The sequence below is a fragment of the Oncorhynchus kisutch genome, linkage group LG7 (genome assembly GCF_002021735.2).
Source record: "Oncorhynchus kisutch isolate 150728-3 linkage group LG7, Okis_V2, whole genome shotgun sequence".
Classification (NCBI taxonomy): domain Eukaryota; kingdom Metazoa; phylum Chordata; class Actinopteri; order Salmoniformes; family Salmonidae; genus Oncorhynchus; species Oncorhynchus kisutch.
The window spans coordinates 8,832,914-8,852,501 of record NC_034180.2 but is presented as its reverse complement, the minus strand read 5'-3'; the positions used below and the strand labels follow the sequence as shown (position 1 = coordinate 8,852,501).

At 42.3% G+C, this 19,588-nt stretch overlaps 2 protein-coding genes across 3 annotated transcripts; one reads left to right on the top strand and one right to left on the bottom strand.

Moving 5' to 3' along the window:
* The first annotated feature begins 1,291 nt into the window (after positions 1-1,291).
* LOC109894778 (coiled-coil domain-containing protein 110) lies at positions 1,292-6,725 on the top strand. Of its 2 annotated transcripts, XM_020488462.2 has the most exons (4): positions 1,292-1,414; positions 1,674-1,808; positions 4,509-6,021; positions 6,281-6,725. In XM_020488462.2, the coding sequence occupies exons 2-4, from the start codon at positions 1,749-1,751 to the stop codon at positions 6,370-6,372; spliced, it is 1,665 nt and encodes a 554-aa protein (XP_020344051.1). In that variant the 5' UTR covers positions 1,292-1,414; positions 1,674-1,748; the 3' UTR covers positions 6,373-6,725. The 2 variants fall into 2 exon arrangements, with proteins under 2 accessions (XP_020344051.1, XP_031684305.1); XM_031828445.1 differs by lacking the exon at positions 1,674-1,808 and having other exon boundaries at positions 1,306-1,414.
* A 9,975-nt stretch (positions 6,726-16,700) lies between these two features.
* On the bottom strand, positions 16,701-17,813 carry LOC109893851 (neuropeptide Y receptor type 2-like). The gene has a single exon (XM_020487053.2). The coding sequence runs from the start codon at positions 17,799-17,801 to the stop codon at positions 16,701-16,703; it is 1,101 nt and encodes a 366-aa protein (XP_020342642.2). The 5' UTR covers positions 17,802-17,813.
* Between the last annotated feature and the right edge of the window lie 1,775 nt (positions 17,814-19,588).

Below are 19,588 nucleotides of genomic sequence, written 5' to 3'. Positions count from 1 at the left end.
CGACTGAATGATAGGCAGACACACTAGATGAAGTGCTGGCACGTCAGTGTCACAGAGGGCACTGAGAGTCTCTCAAGGGGGATGACGACGGCGGAGCTGTGAATGTGTCGCCTTCCCCGTGTCAGCTGTTATTCCTCACAGGGCGTCATGGCATAAAGGGTACTGTCTGTTTACGACCTGGGATTTGGCGTCCAGCCAGACGGCGAGCGTCAGTGAATGAGTTGTAGGTCAGCAAGTGTTTGGGTGACAACTGAAAGGGATGAATGCGAGGACGGGCAACTGTGATTAGACAAAAACTAGTGAGATAAAGATTTTTTTTTTTACATGTCTTCTAACAGTTGAGCTTGTCATATAACTACTATGTGCATGAGCGGATCATTATGAGATTGTGAGGAGTCATGTTGCTGAAGTGAAGTGAACCTAATCCATGTCGCTCGCCGACATTATTTGAACCTTTATCCCGAGGAGACTATACTTTCCCCGAGTGTTCAGTGGCCATCCCAACAGCTGTGTGGGTGAAGAAATTAATGGATATGAAGAAGTAGTCTGAAAAGACACGTTGGTCCTGGATGTGTAAATTAAGCCACAATTAACGGTCAATGACATTTTGTTTTGCGTGTTCTTTCAAAAAAAGTTATGTTATGAGGTAAGTTGACAGTGATGTGGCCTATATCCCTCCACCAGTTGTGAGAGGCCTATAAAACAGGGCCTGGTTCCAATTAGCACCCCAAAGACCCCAGCTAAATACCCTCGGCCCAGTGAATCAGACACTGATATATTTTCTTTCTCTGAATACTGTATCTTGTGTGACTTTTGTAGGTAACTTTTCAGTTTCCACACATTTAGGTGGGCTCAAGTGTCATGTCCCTCTTTTTCTAGATAATGCCAGATGTTTTCTCAGTGGGGCAAAACATCATAGACATTTGACAGGGTGAGATCACAGGTAAGTTGAGCCCGTTGTAATAGGAAAAGGGTACCTTGGCAAGAGTCTGTATTACAACATGGTATAAGGGTGAGTGGTGGTACACGATACAACAGCCCAGTTGTCCATGAAACGTTGTAAATAGGCCTATAATAGGCCTACTATAGAACAAGATTTAATATCTTCAGATATTTCTGAAGACAATACTAAGTATATTTGTAGATACGACATGACTTGTTAATTAAAGTGGCAAAAGGCTCAGTGTCAAAAAGGCTCACAAACCCCTCAAAATTGAAATGTGTGTTTAAAAAAAAAAAAGTGTGAAAGAACTGTTGATGACTACATCCAATCAGAATTTAGCTCAAATTTGAGGGACATCGGAATTCCGGGTACCATGGTAACCTTACACTGATTGAAACGAATTAGCTACGATTATGAATTCGCATTTTGAACGTGTCATGTAGCTACACGCAAACGGAGTTCCTGCAGAGGGTAAGTTATTCATTATTTACCGTTAGACCATGTTTTACTGTAACGGTAGCTAATTAGCTAGCCAGCAACGCCTGGCTTTGGCTAGCTACAGTAGCTACCGTGTTATTTAGTTAGCTAGCTACAGTCGCCTTGTAGGTAGCTGGCTTTTTAGCACAAACATTTTGCTAGCCTTGAATTTTGAAATGAGAGGTCTAGATGGAACAATATCTAAACGATCCTAAATGTAATGGCATTTAAGCCCTGCTCATTAATGTTTTAGGTTCCTGTCATATCAGGGCCATTTCGGTTCAGGGTCCAAGCCGTTTTGCAGCACGTTATCACCCCAGAGATCAGCATGAGAAGACGAAGCTCCTGCACACCTGAGGCCCCTCTGTCTCCAAGAGAAGGCAACGAGGTTGAATGTTAATAATGACGACATATCATGTTCTGCATTTGAACTAGGCATTGTTTATGTAATGGACATTGCTCGATGATTGTTATACAGAATATAGACTAGGCTTTCATGATGAAAGACTTAAGTGTTCCTTATGCTAGGCCTACTTGTTGGAGAGTAGGCTAATAAAGAATGGCTGCTGAATATGTAACGTCAACTCACCCCATTCCGTACAAATGTGCGCACTCGCAACATTCAAACGAGGCTACAAAGAAAACTAATGGGACTGTAGCGACTGTGTTGAAGTCAAAATTGGGGGTGTGAACTAGGTTTCTATTCAAGCGTTGATAGACATGGTAATGGCTCTATAGTATTTGAGAAAAGTTGAAAAAACGGACCCTCCGTTACATCTTGACGTGTCATGTCGTAACGTACAGCAAGCATAAAGCAACTATGTCTTACAATCTCTCTCCACCAGGTGTAGCACTTCTATCATCCTTTAAAAACAAATAATGGACAGTGACGGGGATACCTAGTCATTTTTTTTTGTCATCATTGCATGCGATCATCATTCTCAAAGCCGCTGTTCACTTCTAAGATCACTTTAGCACCGCCCTAAAAACCCGATTCAAATTTGACACAAACCTTCAAATAGGTATATAATGACACATTATATTAACTCTTTATAGTGTTTTATTTACATTTTAGAGGCGATAAGTTGGACAGATCGAGTGAAAGATAGCAATTTTCCTATACAACATCTCTCACTATCACGCATTAGTTTCGCTTCCCCACCCGCCATTAAAAAAAATACTCGACGGGGCTCATTGCCTGCTTGAATTATGCAGAAACGGGCAGCATTTAGGTCATGTAATTGATTCTGTTGGAGAGGGGAGAAATTGTGCTTGACAATGGTACTGACATTACAGTTGATCTGGAAGTATTACGTTTTTGGGGCGCTAAAATAAGGGCAATTGTACGGACCAAGGTGAGGTACGAGTTTACGTTACAGTTGAAGTCAGAAGTTTACATACAGTTAGGTTGGAGTCATTAACTTGTTTTTCAACCACTCCACAAATTTCTTGTTAACAAACTATAGTTTTGGCAAGTCGATTAGGACATCTACTTTGTGCATCACACAAATACATTTTCCAACAATTGTTTACAGACAGATTATTTCACTTATAATCACAATTCCAGTGGGTCAGAAGTTTACATGCACTAAGTTACTATGCCTTTAAACAGCTTGGAAAATTCCAGAAATTGATGTCATGGCTTTAGAAGCTTCAGATAGGCTAATTGACATAATTTGAGTCAATTGGAGGTGTAACTGTGGATGTATTTCAAGGCCTACCTTCAAACTCAGTGCCTCTTTGCTTAACATCATGGGAAAATCAAAAGATATCAGCCAAGACCTCAGAAAAATAAATTGTAGCCCTCCACAAGTCTGGTTCATCCTTGGGAGCAATTTCCAAACGTATGAAGGTACCACGCTCATCTGTACAAACAATAGTACGCAAGTATAAACACCATGACCACGCAGCCGTCATACCGCTCAGGAAGGAGACGCGTTCTGTCTCCTAGACATGAATGTACTTTGGTGCGAAAAGTGCAAATCAATTCCAGAACAACAGCAAAGGACCTTGTGAAGATGCTGGAGGAAACGTGTACACCATAATCTATATCCATTGTAAAATGAGTCCTATATCGACATAACCTGAAAGGCCGCTCAGCAAGGAAGGAGCCACTGCTCCAAAACCGCCATTAAAAAGGCCAGACTACGGTTTGCAACTGCACTTGGGGACAAAGATTGTAATTTTTGGAGAAATGTCCTCTGGTCTGATGAAACAAAAATCGAATTGTTTGGCCATTATGTTTGGAGGGAAAAGGGGCAGGCTTGCAAGCCGAGGGAACACCATCCCAACCGTGAAGCACAGGGGTGGCAGCATCATGTTGTGAGGGTGCTTTGCTGCAGGAGGGACTGGTGCACTTCACAACATAGATGGCATCATGAAGAGGCTGGAAAAATAGGTGGATATATTGAAGCAACATCTCAAGACATCAGTCAGGAAGTTAAAGCTTGGTTGCAAATTAGTCTTCCAAATGGACAATGACTCCAAGCATACTTCCAAAGTTGTGGCAAAATGGCTTAAGGACAACAAAGTAAAGGTATTGGAGTGGCCATCACAAAACCCTGACCTCAAGCCTATAGAACATTTGTGGGCAGAACTGAAAAGCAAGGAGGCCTACAAACCTGACTCCGTTACACCAGCTCTGTCAGGAGGAAAGGGCCAAAATTCACCCAACTTATTGTGGGAAGCTTGTGGAAGGCTACCCGAAACGTTTGACCCAAGTTAAACAATTTAAAGGCAATGCTACCAAATACTAATTGAGTGTATGTAAACTTCTGACCCACTGGGAATGTGATTAAAGAAATAAAGCTGAAATAAATCATTCTCAACTATTATTCTGACATTTGACATTCTTAAAATAAAGTCGTGATCCTAACTGACCTAAGACAGGGAATTCTTTACTAGGATTAAATGTAAGGAATTGTGAAACTGAGTTTAAATGTATTTGGCTAAGGTGTATGTAAACTTCCGACTTCATCTGTATGTACAAATCTGTGTTAAACCCACAAGAATATTGTATTATTGACTATATGGTTCATGGTTAAATGAAAGCAACACGGCTCTCACTCATTCCTTGCACTCATTTCAGGTTGAGTGTACCACACCAGTTTCACAGCACGTGAAGAGAATGCAGCCTCTTCTTCATAACTGTAACAGCAAATCAGGGATATCTTCAGAAAAGTTGGACAATGTTTCATTGATGAAAGAAACAAATGAATCAGAGATGCATGGAGCATCCTACAGGCATTCACCGAGGGCTTTCGACTCTGACTGCTCCCCGAGACGTAGTGGCTCAGGAGACCGAGCACTCGGAGCAGACTACAAATCTGAGATGATATTCGATTTGGAGAATACGGTGGACAGACTGAAAAACGCTCTGGTATCACTGGAGGAGGACAACCTCAGCCTCAACAAGAAGATAAGAGAAAACATGGCAGAAGACCGCCCATTTTCGACCAATCACAATGTCTCAACAAGTGGCAACAATTCACAGAAAATGCCTGGTGGTCACACTCACAGTCCCACCTCCAAACTCATTACACACCCTGTCACTTTCAACATGGCCAAAACATACCCAGAAAGTCAGAGGCAAGATACACCATCCAAGATCGAGGAGACTAGGACTAGAGAGATGCTCAAAATGGAGAGCCTGTCCTTGGAAGACAGGTGTGTTTACTTGGAGAAAGAGAAACAGGACTTGCAGAGGAAGCTGCAGAAGACAGAGGACTACTGCAAAGATTGCGTCCGCGAGCTCAAGAGGATCCTCCCAAAGTATGAGGACCTCAAAGCCTCGAATAAAACCCTGGATAAGCTCAACAAGCAACAGGCTGCAGAGAACCACAGACTCGTCGACGCGCTTGAGGCCGGGAGCCAGGCAGGGGAGAGATCCAGGGATCACCACCTGGCTCAGGAGCCTAAAGAAGGTGGTAGTGACAACAAGGTGCGGGTTCAACTAGAGAGGGCCAACAATCTCTGCACCCAGCTTACCCAGGAGAAGGGGCAGCTGGAGGACCGGATGGCCTCGCTGGCAAGGGAGGTCAGCCACCTCACGAATGAGCTGGATATGAGCTGGCCCGAGCTCCATCGGCTGGGGGCCAGGAGGAGAAGCTCCCTTGAGGGGAGCACAACTAGGGACGGCAGCACTCCGGCCTCGTCGGCCAACAAACACCCGGCCGAACGCATCCTGGACAGCGTAGGGAAAGAGCGCAAGGCCACGTCGGGCGCCATGGCCCATCTCAAAGAGGAGAACAAGACACTACGAGAGAACCTCAAACAGAGCGTCAAGAGGGGCGAGGAGGCAGAGAGCGGAGCCAAGCAGCTGAGGGAAGAGCAGGCCATATTGGAAAGCTGCCTGCTCACGGTGCAGAAGGAGAAAGACCTGCTTCAGCTGGAGGTGCGGCAGCTCCACCAGGAGTACATCGAGCTCAGCAGTAGCATCTCGCTGCAGCTGAGAGAGAGGAGCCCCGTCGCCAGTACCAGGATATTAGCAGGGTCACATGTGGTGACTGATGGTAGTGATAGTGGAGCCAGGCAGCAAGAGAGTCCAAGGCAGCCTCTGAACAGCAGCCCTATTACCAGAGAAATGCTGGATGGCCCTGTAGGTAAGGTTAAAAAGAGTCCATTTTTACAGTTTGTCATTTAATTTAGGTGTATTGAATAGGTTATTCATTTTCATTCAAGGTCATTCCGAATGCAAAAGAATGTTTGAACATCTAGCTACTGTGTCTATTGTATATGATTATTAAATGTATTTAGCTGACAGAAGATGAAAATGTTAAAAGTAGAGACATCGCCACTAGTCCTGGAGCTCATAACTATGTCTTGAAAGACTTCTTCTTTCTTCTTCTTTGGACTGTGTAGGCAGAGAGGCAATTGTTCATATAAGGAAGCGTTTCGAGGAGGAGGAGCAGAGAGCCCAGAGGTACAAAAACATCATCAATCAGAATGAATGAGGCTGAAGCTGGATTAGTGGGCCAGGCAGACTGGATGTTGACCTCTACCTCCCATACCACGAGGGGTCAGGAGAGGTGAAGCATACTGTAGCCTACCGTAGAGCTCTTTGCATCACTTTACCAAAAATATGCCCTTCACAAGGTCATGTACCGTATGCACTGTACAGATTTTAATTCTCTGATTATATTATGCTTTTCAAAATATTTTGTCAGTGTTATTTATCATTTATATTAGTTTTTAGATAAATGGCATGTCAAGGCAATTTGTGGCTAGGGCCGGGACAATACAAGTATTACGATACTCGTTAGTAATGTAAACACAAAGCGGATTTAACTTCTTTAGGAAAACAGCCATAATGTTGGAAACAAACATCATTATCCAGAGTCACAATTTCTTTCTTTTTTAAGCTAAAGCACTAAATATTTTACATATGTGGGGATCAGTCGTAACAGTGGAATTGGGAGGTTAGATGACTATATAAATGATATTAATGATATTCCATTGCGTGTTGCTTTGGATGACTTTGTTAGTCATCATGGGGAAACCCTATTAGAATTCCTTCGAGACTCTAAAATGTATATCATTAATGGAAGGACTTTCCCCTTAAGCGATAACTTTACATCCATATCTGGCAAAGAAAAAGCTGTGGTGGACTATATAGTTACCCTCCACAACTGTCTACAAACTTGTTTGGAATTTAAGGTGTTACCCCCACAGATGGTTGTAGAATGTGGATGTTTTGACTTAATTGGAGAGAAAAAAGTAGACTTCCTGATCATTCTCTTTTATTTATGATATTTTCTGTTGGCCACAAACTTTCTCAACCAGGTATTACTGTGCATCACTTGGGGCAAAAGATACATACTCCACATAGGCCTAAATGTAAGAAAAGAAATGTGCCAAATTATTTTCTGTGTTCTGAAATGGCATGTAGAGCTCGGGTGGAAGTCATCAAAACTATGCAAAGATGCCAAGAAACACCATTTGATTTAGCTGTGTGGTATGAAACATTTTGTGAAATTATATATTCTGATGCAAAAAAAGTATACAGCCCCAAAGCCCAGGAAAGTTTACAAGTTGAACAAGCCTTATCGGAATGATGAGTTAAAGGATCTATTGTCAGTAATGCTGAGTACTTATTTTTTACAGTGTAAAGATAGGAATACAAGAGAACATTTTAGGAATGTGTTTAAAAGTTTTGCACGGAGATATCAGAGAGGGCATTTATTACACCTTGAGGAGATACAGACAAGAAATTCTCAACAGTTTTGGAGCCAAATAAACAAGTTAGGGCCAAAACGACATACGAAAATTCCAATGGAAGTCAGGGAAGAGGGGAGAGGGTGGGGGGGTTGAACTCTGATGTTACACAGGTACTTAAGGAATGGGAGAAGTGGTTTGCTAGTTTGTTCTCAGGTAATGAAAATGGGGCATATTTTGAGGAAGAATTGTGTAAAGACATATGTTCCCTGAGAACTAAAATGGAAATACAATGTTAGAACCCTCTTATATACAGTACCAGTCAAAAGCTTGGACAAACCTACTCATTTTTCTTTATTTTGACTATTTTCTACATTGTAGAATAATAGTGAAGACATCAACACTATGATATAACACATATGGAATCATGTAATAGCCAAAAAAGTGTGAAACTAAGTCAAAATATATTTTATATTTGAGATTCTTCAAAGTAGCCACCCTTTGCATTGATGACTTAGATGGCTTTGCACACTCTTGGCATTCTCTCATCCAGCTTTACCTGGAGTGCTTTTCCAACAGTCTTGAAGGAGTTCCCACATCTGATGCACCGCTCCATCACTCTCCTTGGTCAAATAGCCCTTACACAGCCTGGAGGTATGTCATTGTCCTGTTGGAAAACAAATGATAGTCCCACTAAGCGCAAACCAGATGGGAAAGCATATTGCTGCAGAATGCTGTGGTAGCCATGCTGGTTAAGTGTGCCTTGAATTCTAAATCAATCACGGACAGTGTCACCAGAAAAGCACCATTACACCTCCTCCCCCATGCTTCACAGTGGGAACCACAAATGCGGAGAACCTTCATTCACCTACTCTGCGTCTCACAGAGATACGACGGTTAGATCCAAAAATCTCAAATTTGGAGTCATCAGACCAAAGGATGGATTTCCACCGGTCTAATGTCCATTGCTCGTGATTCTTGGCCCAAGCAAGTCTCTTCTTATTATTGGTGTCCTTTAGTAGTGGTTTCTTTGCAGCAAATTGACCATGAAGGATTGACCATGAAGGCTTGATTCACACAGTCTCCTCGGAACAGTTCATGTGTCTGTTACTTGATCTCTGTGAAGCATGTATTTGGGCTGCAATTTCTGAGGCCGGTAACTCTAATTAATTTATCCTCTGCAGCAGAGGTAACTCTGGGTCTTCCTTTGCTGTGGCAGTCCTCATGAGAGCCAGTTTCATCATAGCGCTTGATAGTTTTGCATCTGAAATTTTCTGCGACTGAAATTGACTGACCTTCATGTCTTAAAGTAATGATGCACTGTTGTTTCTCTTTGCTTATTTGAGCTGTTCTTGCCATAATATGGACTTGGCCTTTTACCAAATAGGGCTATCTTCTGTATACCACCCCTACCTTATCACAACACATCACTGATAGTCTCAAATGCATCAAGAATGAATGAAATTCCACAAATGAACTTTTAACAGGGCACACCAGTTAATTGAAATGCATTCCAGGTGACTACCTCATGAAGCTGGTTGAGAGAATGTGCAAAGCTGTCATCAAGATAAAGGGTGGCTACTTTGAAGAATATCAAAAATAAAAAATATTTTGATTTGTTTTAACACTTTTTTGCTTACTAAACTCAGCAAAAAATGAAATGTCCTCTCACTGTCAACTAAGTTTATTTTCAGCAAACTTAACATGTGTAAATATTTGTATGAACATAACAAGATTCAACAACTGAGACATTAACTGAACAAATTCCACAGATATCTGACTAACAGAAAGGGAATAATGTGTCCCTGAACAAAGGGGGGTAAAAATAAAAAGTAACAATCAGCATCTGGTGTGGCCACCAGCTGCATTAAGTACTGCAGTGCATCTCCTACTCTTGGACAGCATCAGATTTGCCTGTTCTTGCTGTGAGATGTTACCCCACTCTTCCACCAAGGCACCTGCAAGTTCCCGGACATTTTTTGGGGGAATGGCCCTAGCCCTCACCCTCCGATCCAACATGTCCCAGACGTGCTCAATGGGATTGACAGAACTCTGACATTCCTATCTTGCAGGAAATCACGCACAGAACGAGTAGTATGGCTGGTGGCATTGTCATGCGGGAGGGTCATGTCAGAATGAGGATGTCTTCCCTGTAACGCACAGCGTTGAGATTGCCTGCAATGACAACATGCTCAGTCCGATGATGCTGTGACACACCGCCCCAGACCATGACGGACCCTCCACCTCCAAATCGTTCCCGCTCCAGAATACAGGCCTCGGTGTAACGCTCATCCCTTCTACGATAAACGCGAATCTGACCATCACCCCTGATGAGACAAAACCGCGACTCGTCAGTGAAGAGCACTTTTTGCCAGTCCTGTGGCAAGCGACGGTGGGTTTATGCCCATAGGTGACTTTGTTGCTTGCCGGTGATGTCTGGTGAGGACCTGCCTTACAACAGGCCTACAAGCCTTCAGTCCAGCCTCTCTCAGCCTATTGCGGGCAGTCTGAGCACTGATGGAGGGATTGTGCGTTCCTGGTGTAACTCGGGCAGTTGTTGTTGCCATCCTGTACCTGTCTCGCAGGTGTGATGTTCGAATGTACCGACCCTGTGCAGGTGTTGTTACACGTGGTCTACCACTGCAAGGACGATCAGCTGTCCATCCTGTCTCCCTGTAGTGCTGTCTTTGGCGTCTCACAGTACGGACATTGCAATTTATTGTCCTTGCCACATCTGCAGTCCTCATGCCTCCTTGCAGCATGCCTAAGGCACATTCACGCAGATGAGCAGGGACCCTGGGCATCTTTCTTTTGGTGTTTTTTCAGAGTCAGTAGAAAGGCCTCTTTAGTGTCCTAAGTTTTCATAACTGTGACCTTAATCATCTTTGAAAGACAGGGTCCTGAAAAAGGGACTTTTTTTTGTTTGTTGTTGAGTTCATATGATTCCATATGTGGTATTACATAGTTTTGATGTCTTCATTATTGTTCTACAATGTAGAAAATAGTTTAAAAAAATAAAGAAAATCCCTTGAATGAGTATGTTTGTCCAAACTTTTGACTGCTACTGTATGTAACCCATACTTAAATGAAGAGCGGTCTGTGGCAGAAGTTAAGGTTATTGACGCTGAAAAAAATGGGAAAGCGTTTGGCATTGATGAACTGCCTAATGAAGTTTTAAAATACCCTAAATGAATTGACGTCTTTCATGATTTGCTCCAAATTTGTTTTGAGTACATTATACTGCCATCCACTTTACATAAGTCTATATTGAATCCCATTCCCAAATCTTCAAAAAATGACCCGAGAGTGCCACTGAACTATAGAGGCATAATTTATCAACCGTACTTAATAAACTTATATTCATCCATCCTCAACAATAGGCTAACAACCTTTTGGAGGATCAGAACATTCTGGTGGAAGAACAAAATGTTTTATGTAAATCCAGAGCCTGTATAGATCACATCTTCTCTGTCTGTACAGTAATCAGAAATAGATTACACGACGAGAGGCCTACTTTTGCATGTTTCATTGATTTCCAGAAAGATTTTGATTTTGTAAATAGGGATATTTCAGGCTATAGTTGGTTAATGACCGGGGTTGATGGGAAATTTGATCACGCAATCCAGTCTCTTTACAAAGTACCAATTGCTTGTGTGAGTGTTAATTAATCTCGTGCAGATTGGTTTCCCACAACCTCGGGTGTAAAACAAGGAGACGCCTTATCACCGACTTTGTTTGTTATGTTTATAAATGATTTGGCAAAAGAAATGAAACAGTTAAATATTGGAGTAAGATATGATGATGAAATGCTAAGTATCTTTTTGTTTGCTGATGATATTATTTTGATGGCAGAAACAGAACAAGACCTGCAGAACATGTTATTAGTCTGTTGGTGTAAAAGATGGAGACTCATGATCAACCAGACAAAAACACAGATAATGACTTTTAGAAACGAGGTACTAAGAGAAGTGTTTTTCAGTTTTTTTCTTGAGTTTACTAGCAATTATAAATATTTGGTAATTTTTATTGATGAACATTTTACCTTTCTACACGGACCATCTGCCCTGGCCGACTCAGCGAGTAAAGCTCTTGGGGGAGTTATAGGAAAAACAAAACCACTGAAAGATATTGGTTACGCTGCGTATTCTAAACTGTATTAGACATGCGTGTGTCCTGTTCTGGACTATTCAGCAGGAGTGTGAGGTGCTAAGAGGTATTTTAAAATGAACATGTCCATAACAGAGCTGTACATTTACTTTTTAGGTGTCCACACGTGCGCTGGGAACCCTGTGAGGTGAGATGGAAGGCATGCTTGGTGAGACTTTGGAATAGACTGTTAGATATGCCAACTGCCAGAATAGCTCGGAGCATGGAGATACTATAGACGTTTTTCAGTGGGATCTATCCATAGGGGGAGCCTGGGCAACTGAAATGTCTGACCTTTTTCAACAGTCTGACTGTGAACATCTGTACAAAAAAAAAAAAAATTAAGGGAGACATAGATATGATGCAATATGGGGGAAAAGATATGGGTGGAGGAGATTAATTATAGACCCAAATTGAGAACCTTTTGTTAAATTAACGGTGAATTTGTTTGTGAGAGAGATATATTATGTATAACCTACCTAAAAGCAAGAGATTGCTATGTGCACAGGTAAGATCAGGGATATTGCCTCTGCGTATTGAAACAGGTCAGATCAGGGATATTGCCTCTGCGCATTGAAACAGGTCAGATCAGGGATATTGCCTCTGCGCATTGAAACAGGTCAGATCAGGGATATTGCCTTTGCGTATTGAAACAGGTCAAATCAGGGATATTGCCTCTGCGTATTGAAACAGGTCAGATCAGGGATATTGCCTCTGCGCATTGAAACAGGTCAGATCAGGGATATTGCCTTTGCGTATTGAAACAGGTCAAATCAGGGATATTGCCTCTGCGTATTGAAACAGGTAAGATCAGGGATATTGCCTTTGCGTATTGAAACAGGTAAGGTCAGGGATATTGCCTCTGCGTTTTGAAACAGGTATTGTGGTGAAATGGAGGAGGAAAGACTATGTAACTATTGTGACCTCGAAGAAATAGAGAATGAAACTCATTTGATCCTCTATTGCCCTTTCTACCACGACTTATTCCAGAAAGCACACCAGATATACCTTGGCATGGCATTATGTGGCTGAGCGATGAGGATAACCTGAAATGTTTTTTTTGTCCATTGTGTATTTCCGTTTGCGGAATATTTAGATAAAGCCTGGAATAAAAGAAAAAGGGCTACCTATAATTAAATTGTAAAAATATTCAGCTTCTATGTGGTAAATGGCACGTGTGTATATAGATTGTGTATAGGCTTGTCTCCCATAGGAATCTTCTATGTGGTAAATGGCACGTGTGTATATAGATTGTGTATAGGCTTGTCTCCCATATGAATCTTCTATGTGGTAAATGGCACATGTGTATAAAGATTGTGTATAGGCTTGTCTCCCATATGAATCTTCTATGTGGTAAATGGCACATGTGTATAAAGATTGTGTATAGGCTTGTCTCCCATAGGAATCTTCTATGTGGTAAATGGCACATGTGTATAAAGATTGTGTATAGGCTTGTCTCCCATATGAATCTTCTATGTGGTAAATGGCACATGTGTATAAAGATTGTGTATAGGCTTGTCTCCCATAGGAATCTTCTATGTGGTAAATGGCACGTGTGTATATAGATTGTGTATAGGCTTGTCTCCCATATGAATCTTATCTTTGTGCCAGACTGGATTCAAATGCCTTCCGTTTCTATGTTGTGTAAAAATGCGTATATATACAGTGTGTATGTATGTACATTATTGTACTGCTCTAGAGATATAATTATTGTTTGGATAACCTTATTTATTATTACGTATAGATCTGTACTTGACATTTTTTCACTCTTTATGCGATGCGCAATGCAGAGAACACTAGAAGAAGAATTAGCATTTTATTACCACGGTGAGTTATTGTAATGTTTGTTTATGTGTCACTTAATCCCACAAGGAACAGGTTGCCAATTGGCGATTTGACACACAAATAAAATGTCATTCATTCATTCATACAGAAGTTTTTCAAAGGACCAAAGAGATTGATCTGCCTCATGTTTGAATTTTTGCCATCTAAAAAATATTGCGATACGGGTATCATCCCGGCTCTATTTGTGGCTGGGGTGCAGCCCATGCCCCATGTAGTTTCAGTTGGAGAAGGTAAGGATATTTTTGGACAGCAAGGGGAGTTGTTGTATCCAGTTGTTGTTAAGCCACCGCTCTATTAGGATCTATTAGACCTCCACACAAAAAAAAAAACGGTTTAAACAAACATTGAAGGGGTCCACACAGTTTATGTTGGTGGTAGTATGTAGTCTGCTGTATGCGCCATTCATACTAACACGGCTAATAAGCATGCACTGGACGTTACAATCCAGTTGGCGAGGTTTTACATTGGATTCCCTTGTTTATAGTCAGGCCTAGCATCATAGTCTTTGCTGTCTTGCACCCAAAGACCCAATAAGTCCGATGGAAACCCACCCGTTGAGTCAACACTTTATTTGGATAGTCTGTAGAGCATCTACAACATGTCAACTAACTATCTACAAACCTTAACCCTAGCCCTAATCTTAACCCTTATCCCGTAGCCCTAGCAAGCAGTTGCTTATCAGTAGATTGTTTGTTGATAGTATAAGATGGACTATCCAAGTAAAGTGTGACCCCCCCCCCCCCCCCCCCCTTAAATCCTTATGGTTACACAGATGGCAGGTGAGCACATTGTCCCTCTGTATACCCGCCTAGCCATGCCATGTCAATCAGTGGAGGGCTTTGTGGGACTGTACGACTCATGACTCACATCTCATCATGTCTTGAGGCTTTCATTCTTGCCGTTACCCGTCTGTCTGGCAGAAAGACAGTTGTAAGGTGTCGTTGTCATCAGGACACTTATACTTAGCTACTCCTGCCAACTTTAGTCTATTTAGTCATTTCAGAAAGTAACAACCCCCATTGTTTGACAGAATCAATAGTCATTTCTCTGATGTGTCCCGGAAACATATTTTTTTGACCTTCAGGCATGAATTCTTTCACTGATGTAACTGATACTGTTATTTCATGCTACGGTCAGCATGTGATGTCATCAAATACTTAAATATATATATATCTGTCATGAGAAAATATCAAATGGGCCTTTTGATATTGATGCTGTTTTCACATATACTCATACTAGCCTATGACTCCCATTCTGTCCATGGGTTCATCAACTTCGACTTCAAAATGTTACATGGGTGGAGAGCCGAGCAGTAAGTCATCAACTTCACTGTTGGCACCCTAATGTAATTCCGTAGTGAACAGAGACCGAATCAAAAGGGAAATGACATGCGTCTTAAACCCCGTTGCTCATGTCCTCCAGACTTGATTTAGGTCCGCTCTCTGTAAGCTGCAGGTCGATAACTTTCGACAGCCTGATAAACCGTTATTGGCTTACGTGCTGAAAGGCCCATGAATAAGTTACTAAAAACAGAGGCATTGAACCGATCCCCCGCAATACAACAGTGGTGATGGACTAAGAAACAGGAAGAAAGGGCAGCCTCTTAAATGATCCAGAAATATAGTGAGGACATACACTATCGGTAAGTAGACAGTTTGCTGCCACTAAAGGCGAGGGAGGGGTTCCGGATCTCTCGTGGACTGTCTAATAATATAGCGTACATATATTAGTTTGTGCCAGAGCTGCAACACACATTGAGTGTACAAACATTAGGACTACCTTCCTATAATTGAGTTGCACCCCCTTTTTCCCCCTCCGAACAGTCTCAAATTGGTCGGGGCATGGACTCTAGTAGTTGTCGAAAGCGTTCCACAGGGAGGCTGTCCTATGTTGACTTCAATGCTTCCCACAGTTGTGTCAAGTTGGCTGGGAGTTCTTTGGGTGGTGGACCATTCTTGGTAGCATTGCAGTTCTTGACACACTCAAACCGGTGCGCATGGCACCTACTACCATACCTCATTAAAAAGCACTTAAATGTTTTGTCTTGCCCATTCAACATCTGAATGGCACACACACACACACACACACACACAATCCGTATCTCAGTTGTCTCATGGCTTAAAAATCCTTCTTTAACCTGTTTCCTTCCATTCATCTATCCTGATTGAAGTGAATTTAACAAGTGACATCAATAAGGGATCATAGCTTTCACCTGGATTCACCAGGTCCAAAAGGCTCCTTAAGAGCGTCTACCCCCAAGCCGTAAGACTGCTGAACAATTAATCAAATGGCCACCCGTACATTTTACATTGACCCCCTCCCATTGTTTTTACACTGCAGCTACTCGTTGTTTATTAGCTATGTATAGTCACTTGACCCCAACCTACATGTACAAACTACCTCGACTAACCTGTACCTCGGCACATTGACTCGGTACCGGCACCCCCTATATATAGCCTTGTTATTGTTATATAATTTAGTGTTACTTTTTATTTTTTACTTTAGTTTATTTAGTAAATATTCTCTTAACTCTATTTCTTGAACTGCATTATTGGTTAAAGGCTTGTAAGTAAGCATTTCACGGTAAGGTCTATATACCTGTTGTATTCGGCTCATGTGACAAATAAAATTTGGATTTGATTTGAATTTGGAAATGTCTGCACTGACACAAAGCTTGATTAAATTGATTAGTCAGTTTGTCGTTACATGCCGAGTTTACAACTATTAGGTGTCAATAAATGACAACCTGCCTTATGAACTAATGTGTTGTTTTACAACTCAGCTTGTGATTAAAGCACATCTATCAAAATAAGGAATCCATTTGGAAAGAAACATACCTGAACATTAATTATCAACATAATTTACTATGGTAGCATTCACAAAGGCAATGTAACATTTTCGTCCCACGATCAGCATTTAAATATCAACACTTGCATGTGGCCAAAATAGTTCTTAAATGTCAATGGCACAATTCAGCAATGCATTTGGCACTTGCATGAAAATGAAATTTTGAACACACTTGGTTCTTCACTGAACCTTTTGACAATAAACTAATGTAAAAAAGCAAAATGTTTTATCCATAATTCACTCTTACAGTAGGTTGCACAGAACAGACATTAGAGTTGATATTATGAATTCAGACTTTAGTCGCTTTGAAATCTGTATCGCTCATGTCTTTTTCCCTCAGTGTCTTTCTGCTCATGATATTCCTCGACCCAGAATTGACAGGTTGGCTGCACTTACACACAGACAGAAACGCAGTCCGGTAGTTGTTGTTCATCCACCCATAGAGGATGGGGTTGACGAAGGTCGAGCACATGGCCACGATGTGGAACATGGTGAAAAGCAGCTTGAAGTCTTTCATTTCCAAGACACTGTTGTCAATGTCAATGGCCAGCTGGAAGGCGTGGAGAGGCAGCCAGCTCACTGCAAACACCACCACCACGATCACCAGCATCTTAGTGGTCTTCCTCTTGCGCTGGTGGCGGTTGTTCCTCCCTGCCGGACTCACGTGGTTCTTCAGCTTACTCCAGATGCGGATGTAGGCGAAGGAGTTGATGGCCAGCGGCAGGCAGTACTGGAGCAGGAGCATGGAGATACTATAGATGGTGCCGTCCATGCCGCTCCCTGGCCACTTTTCCGTGCAAACCTGAATGGACTGCTCGGGCGAAAGGTCAAACGTCCCGTACTCCCGGAAGATGGCGAGCGGGCTGGCCAGGACTGCGCTTATGGCCCACGTCATGATGATGACAGCGGCGCACATTTCCTTGGACATCTTGGTCTCCAGGTGGTAGACGATGCTCCGGTGGCGGTCCAGGGCGATGATGTTGAGCGTGATGGTGGAAACGTGCACGGCCATGCCTTGGGAGAAGGGCAGCATGAAGCACAATGCCTGGCCAAACCTCCACTCCCCATGGAGAGTATTGATCAAAGTAAAGGGCAGACATAGAGTATTCACTAGCAGATCCGCCACAGCCAGGTTCACAATGAAAAAATTGGTGACGGTGTGCAGAGTTTTGAACTTGTACACCACGTATATCACCAGGGAGTTTCCGATGACTCCGAACAGTATGATGGTGCTGTAAGCCAAGATGAGGATCACTTGCACTCCCACCAGCTTGGTGCTGTCCTCCAGGTCTGGGAAGTTGTTGCGGCAGTTTGAGAATTCACAAGCAAGTCTAGAAGAATTCGCCCAATCCTCCATTGGAGTTATGTTTACTTGACTTTCAGCATCCATTGGTATCGTTCCCCTCCGGGCCTCAAAAATTCTGCAACAAAGAGGAGGGAGGTCATTTTGATAGAGGACTTACATTTGTTTAAAAACATTTTTAAAGCTTCTTGCCTGCTCATATTTTAGACTGCAGTGAATGATGTCATTGACCATTGGACAAGTTGCTAGCCTCGTGTGAGGCATACCTGTGACATATACATACAAGATCTTCCGCAACATCGAGGGCAGGGCCAAGACATGAGGTGGGCCTATCACAGTGACTCATCGGACTCCAGAGACTAGTTGAATTTTGCAGCCGGAGACTAGTTGAATTTCGAAGCATATAAATAACAATCGTTCCAACAACCTTTTTTCAATTTTTTTCTCTCACCCCCAAGCCACTGAATAAAATATGATTTGTGTTCTCGCTCGGTTGTTTTACAGCACATTGTAATAAGGATCACCTGACAAACCTAGTTTGTCTCAATACTGTATATATTTATAGATTTTATATTTTACCAGGTAAGATTAAATATCTATTCGACAAGAGACACCTGGATAACAATACACAAAATGTCAGATACATTTACAACATAACACACAAAGCACTGCATTTAAAAAACATACATTTACACATTGAGCATGCAAGATGCTTTGGGGAGGTGTGGTGCATCTAGGGTTGAAAACATTGATATCCCCCCCACTTCACTTTAAACCATAGTTTTTACCCTAGCTTTAAATTCATTCAAAGAGACGAGCTCCTGCAATTTCATGCCCTTTTATAGCTTGTTCCAAGTAGAAGGGGCATGAGAACTGTAACTTTTTTTTTTTAACCAGCTTTATATGGGCCTTAACACAGTCAACAAAACACAGTCATGTTAGTGTAGCTGTAAATATGATTACCTACACTGCTGCAGGGGATTGCTCATCCTGTATCATACTGTTGCACTTTGATGATCAACCGCTATAGGTTTAAATACACTATATATATATATGTATATAAAATATGTGGACAAATTAGGGGATTCGGCTATTTCAGCCACACCCGTTGCTAACTGGTGTATAAAATCAAGCACACAGGCTTGCAATCTCCATAGACAAACATTGGCAGTAGAATGGCCTTACTGAAGAGCTCAGTGACTTTCAACAAATGACACCTTTCCAACAAGTCAGTTTGCAAACATTTTTGCCCTGCTAGAGCTGCCCCGGTCAACTGTAAGTACTGTTATTGTAAATTGGAAACATCTAGGACCAGCAACGGCTCAGCCGCAAAGTGGTAGGCGACACAAGCTCACAGAACGGGACTGGCGAGTACTGAAGCGCGTAAAAATCATCTGTCCTCGGGTGCAACACTCACTACCGAGTTCCAAACTTCCTCTGGAAGCAACGCCAGCACAATAAATGTTCGTCTGGAGCTTCATGAAATGGGTTTCCATGGCCGAGCAGCTCCACACAAGCCTAAGATCAGCATTCGCAATGCCAATCGTCGGCTGGAGTGGTGTAAAGGTTGCCGCTATTGGACTCTGGAGCAGTGGAAACGCGTTCTCTGTAGTGATGAATCACATTTCACCATCGGGCAGTCTGACGGACTAATCTTGTTTTGGTGGATGCCAGAAAAACATTATCTGCCCCAATGCATAGTGCCAACTGTAAAGTTTGGTGGAGGAGGAATAATGGTCTGGGGCTGTTTTTCATGCTTCTGGCTAGTTCCAGTGAAGGGAAATCTTAATGCTACAGCATATAATGACATTCTAGACGATTCTGTGCTTCCAACTTCGTGGCAACAGTTTAGGGAAGGCCCTTTCCTGTTTCAG

What these genes read in the sequence shown, in the direction of transcription:
- LOC109894778 (XM_020488462.2), top strand. Translation starts at nt 1,749, where the DNA reads ATGAGAAGACGAAGCTCCTGCACACCTGAGGCCCCTCTGTCTCCAAGA. An exon ending in CTCCAAGAGAAGGCAACGAG is followed by an intron (nt 1,809 to 4,508) that starts GTTGAATGTTAA and finishes CACTCATTTCAG; the next exon opens with GTTGAGTGTACCACACCAGT. An exon ending in AATGCTGGATGGCCCTGTAG is followed by an intron (nt 6,022 to 6,280) that starts GTAAGGTTAAAA and finishes TGGACTGTGTAG; the next exon opens with GCAGAGAGGCAATTGTTCAT.
- LOC109893851 (XM_020487053.2), bottom strand. Translation starts at nt 17,801, where the DNA reads ATGGATGCTGAAAGTCAAGTAAACATAACTCCAATGGAGGATTGGGCG.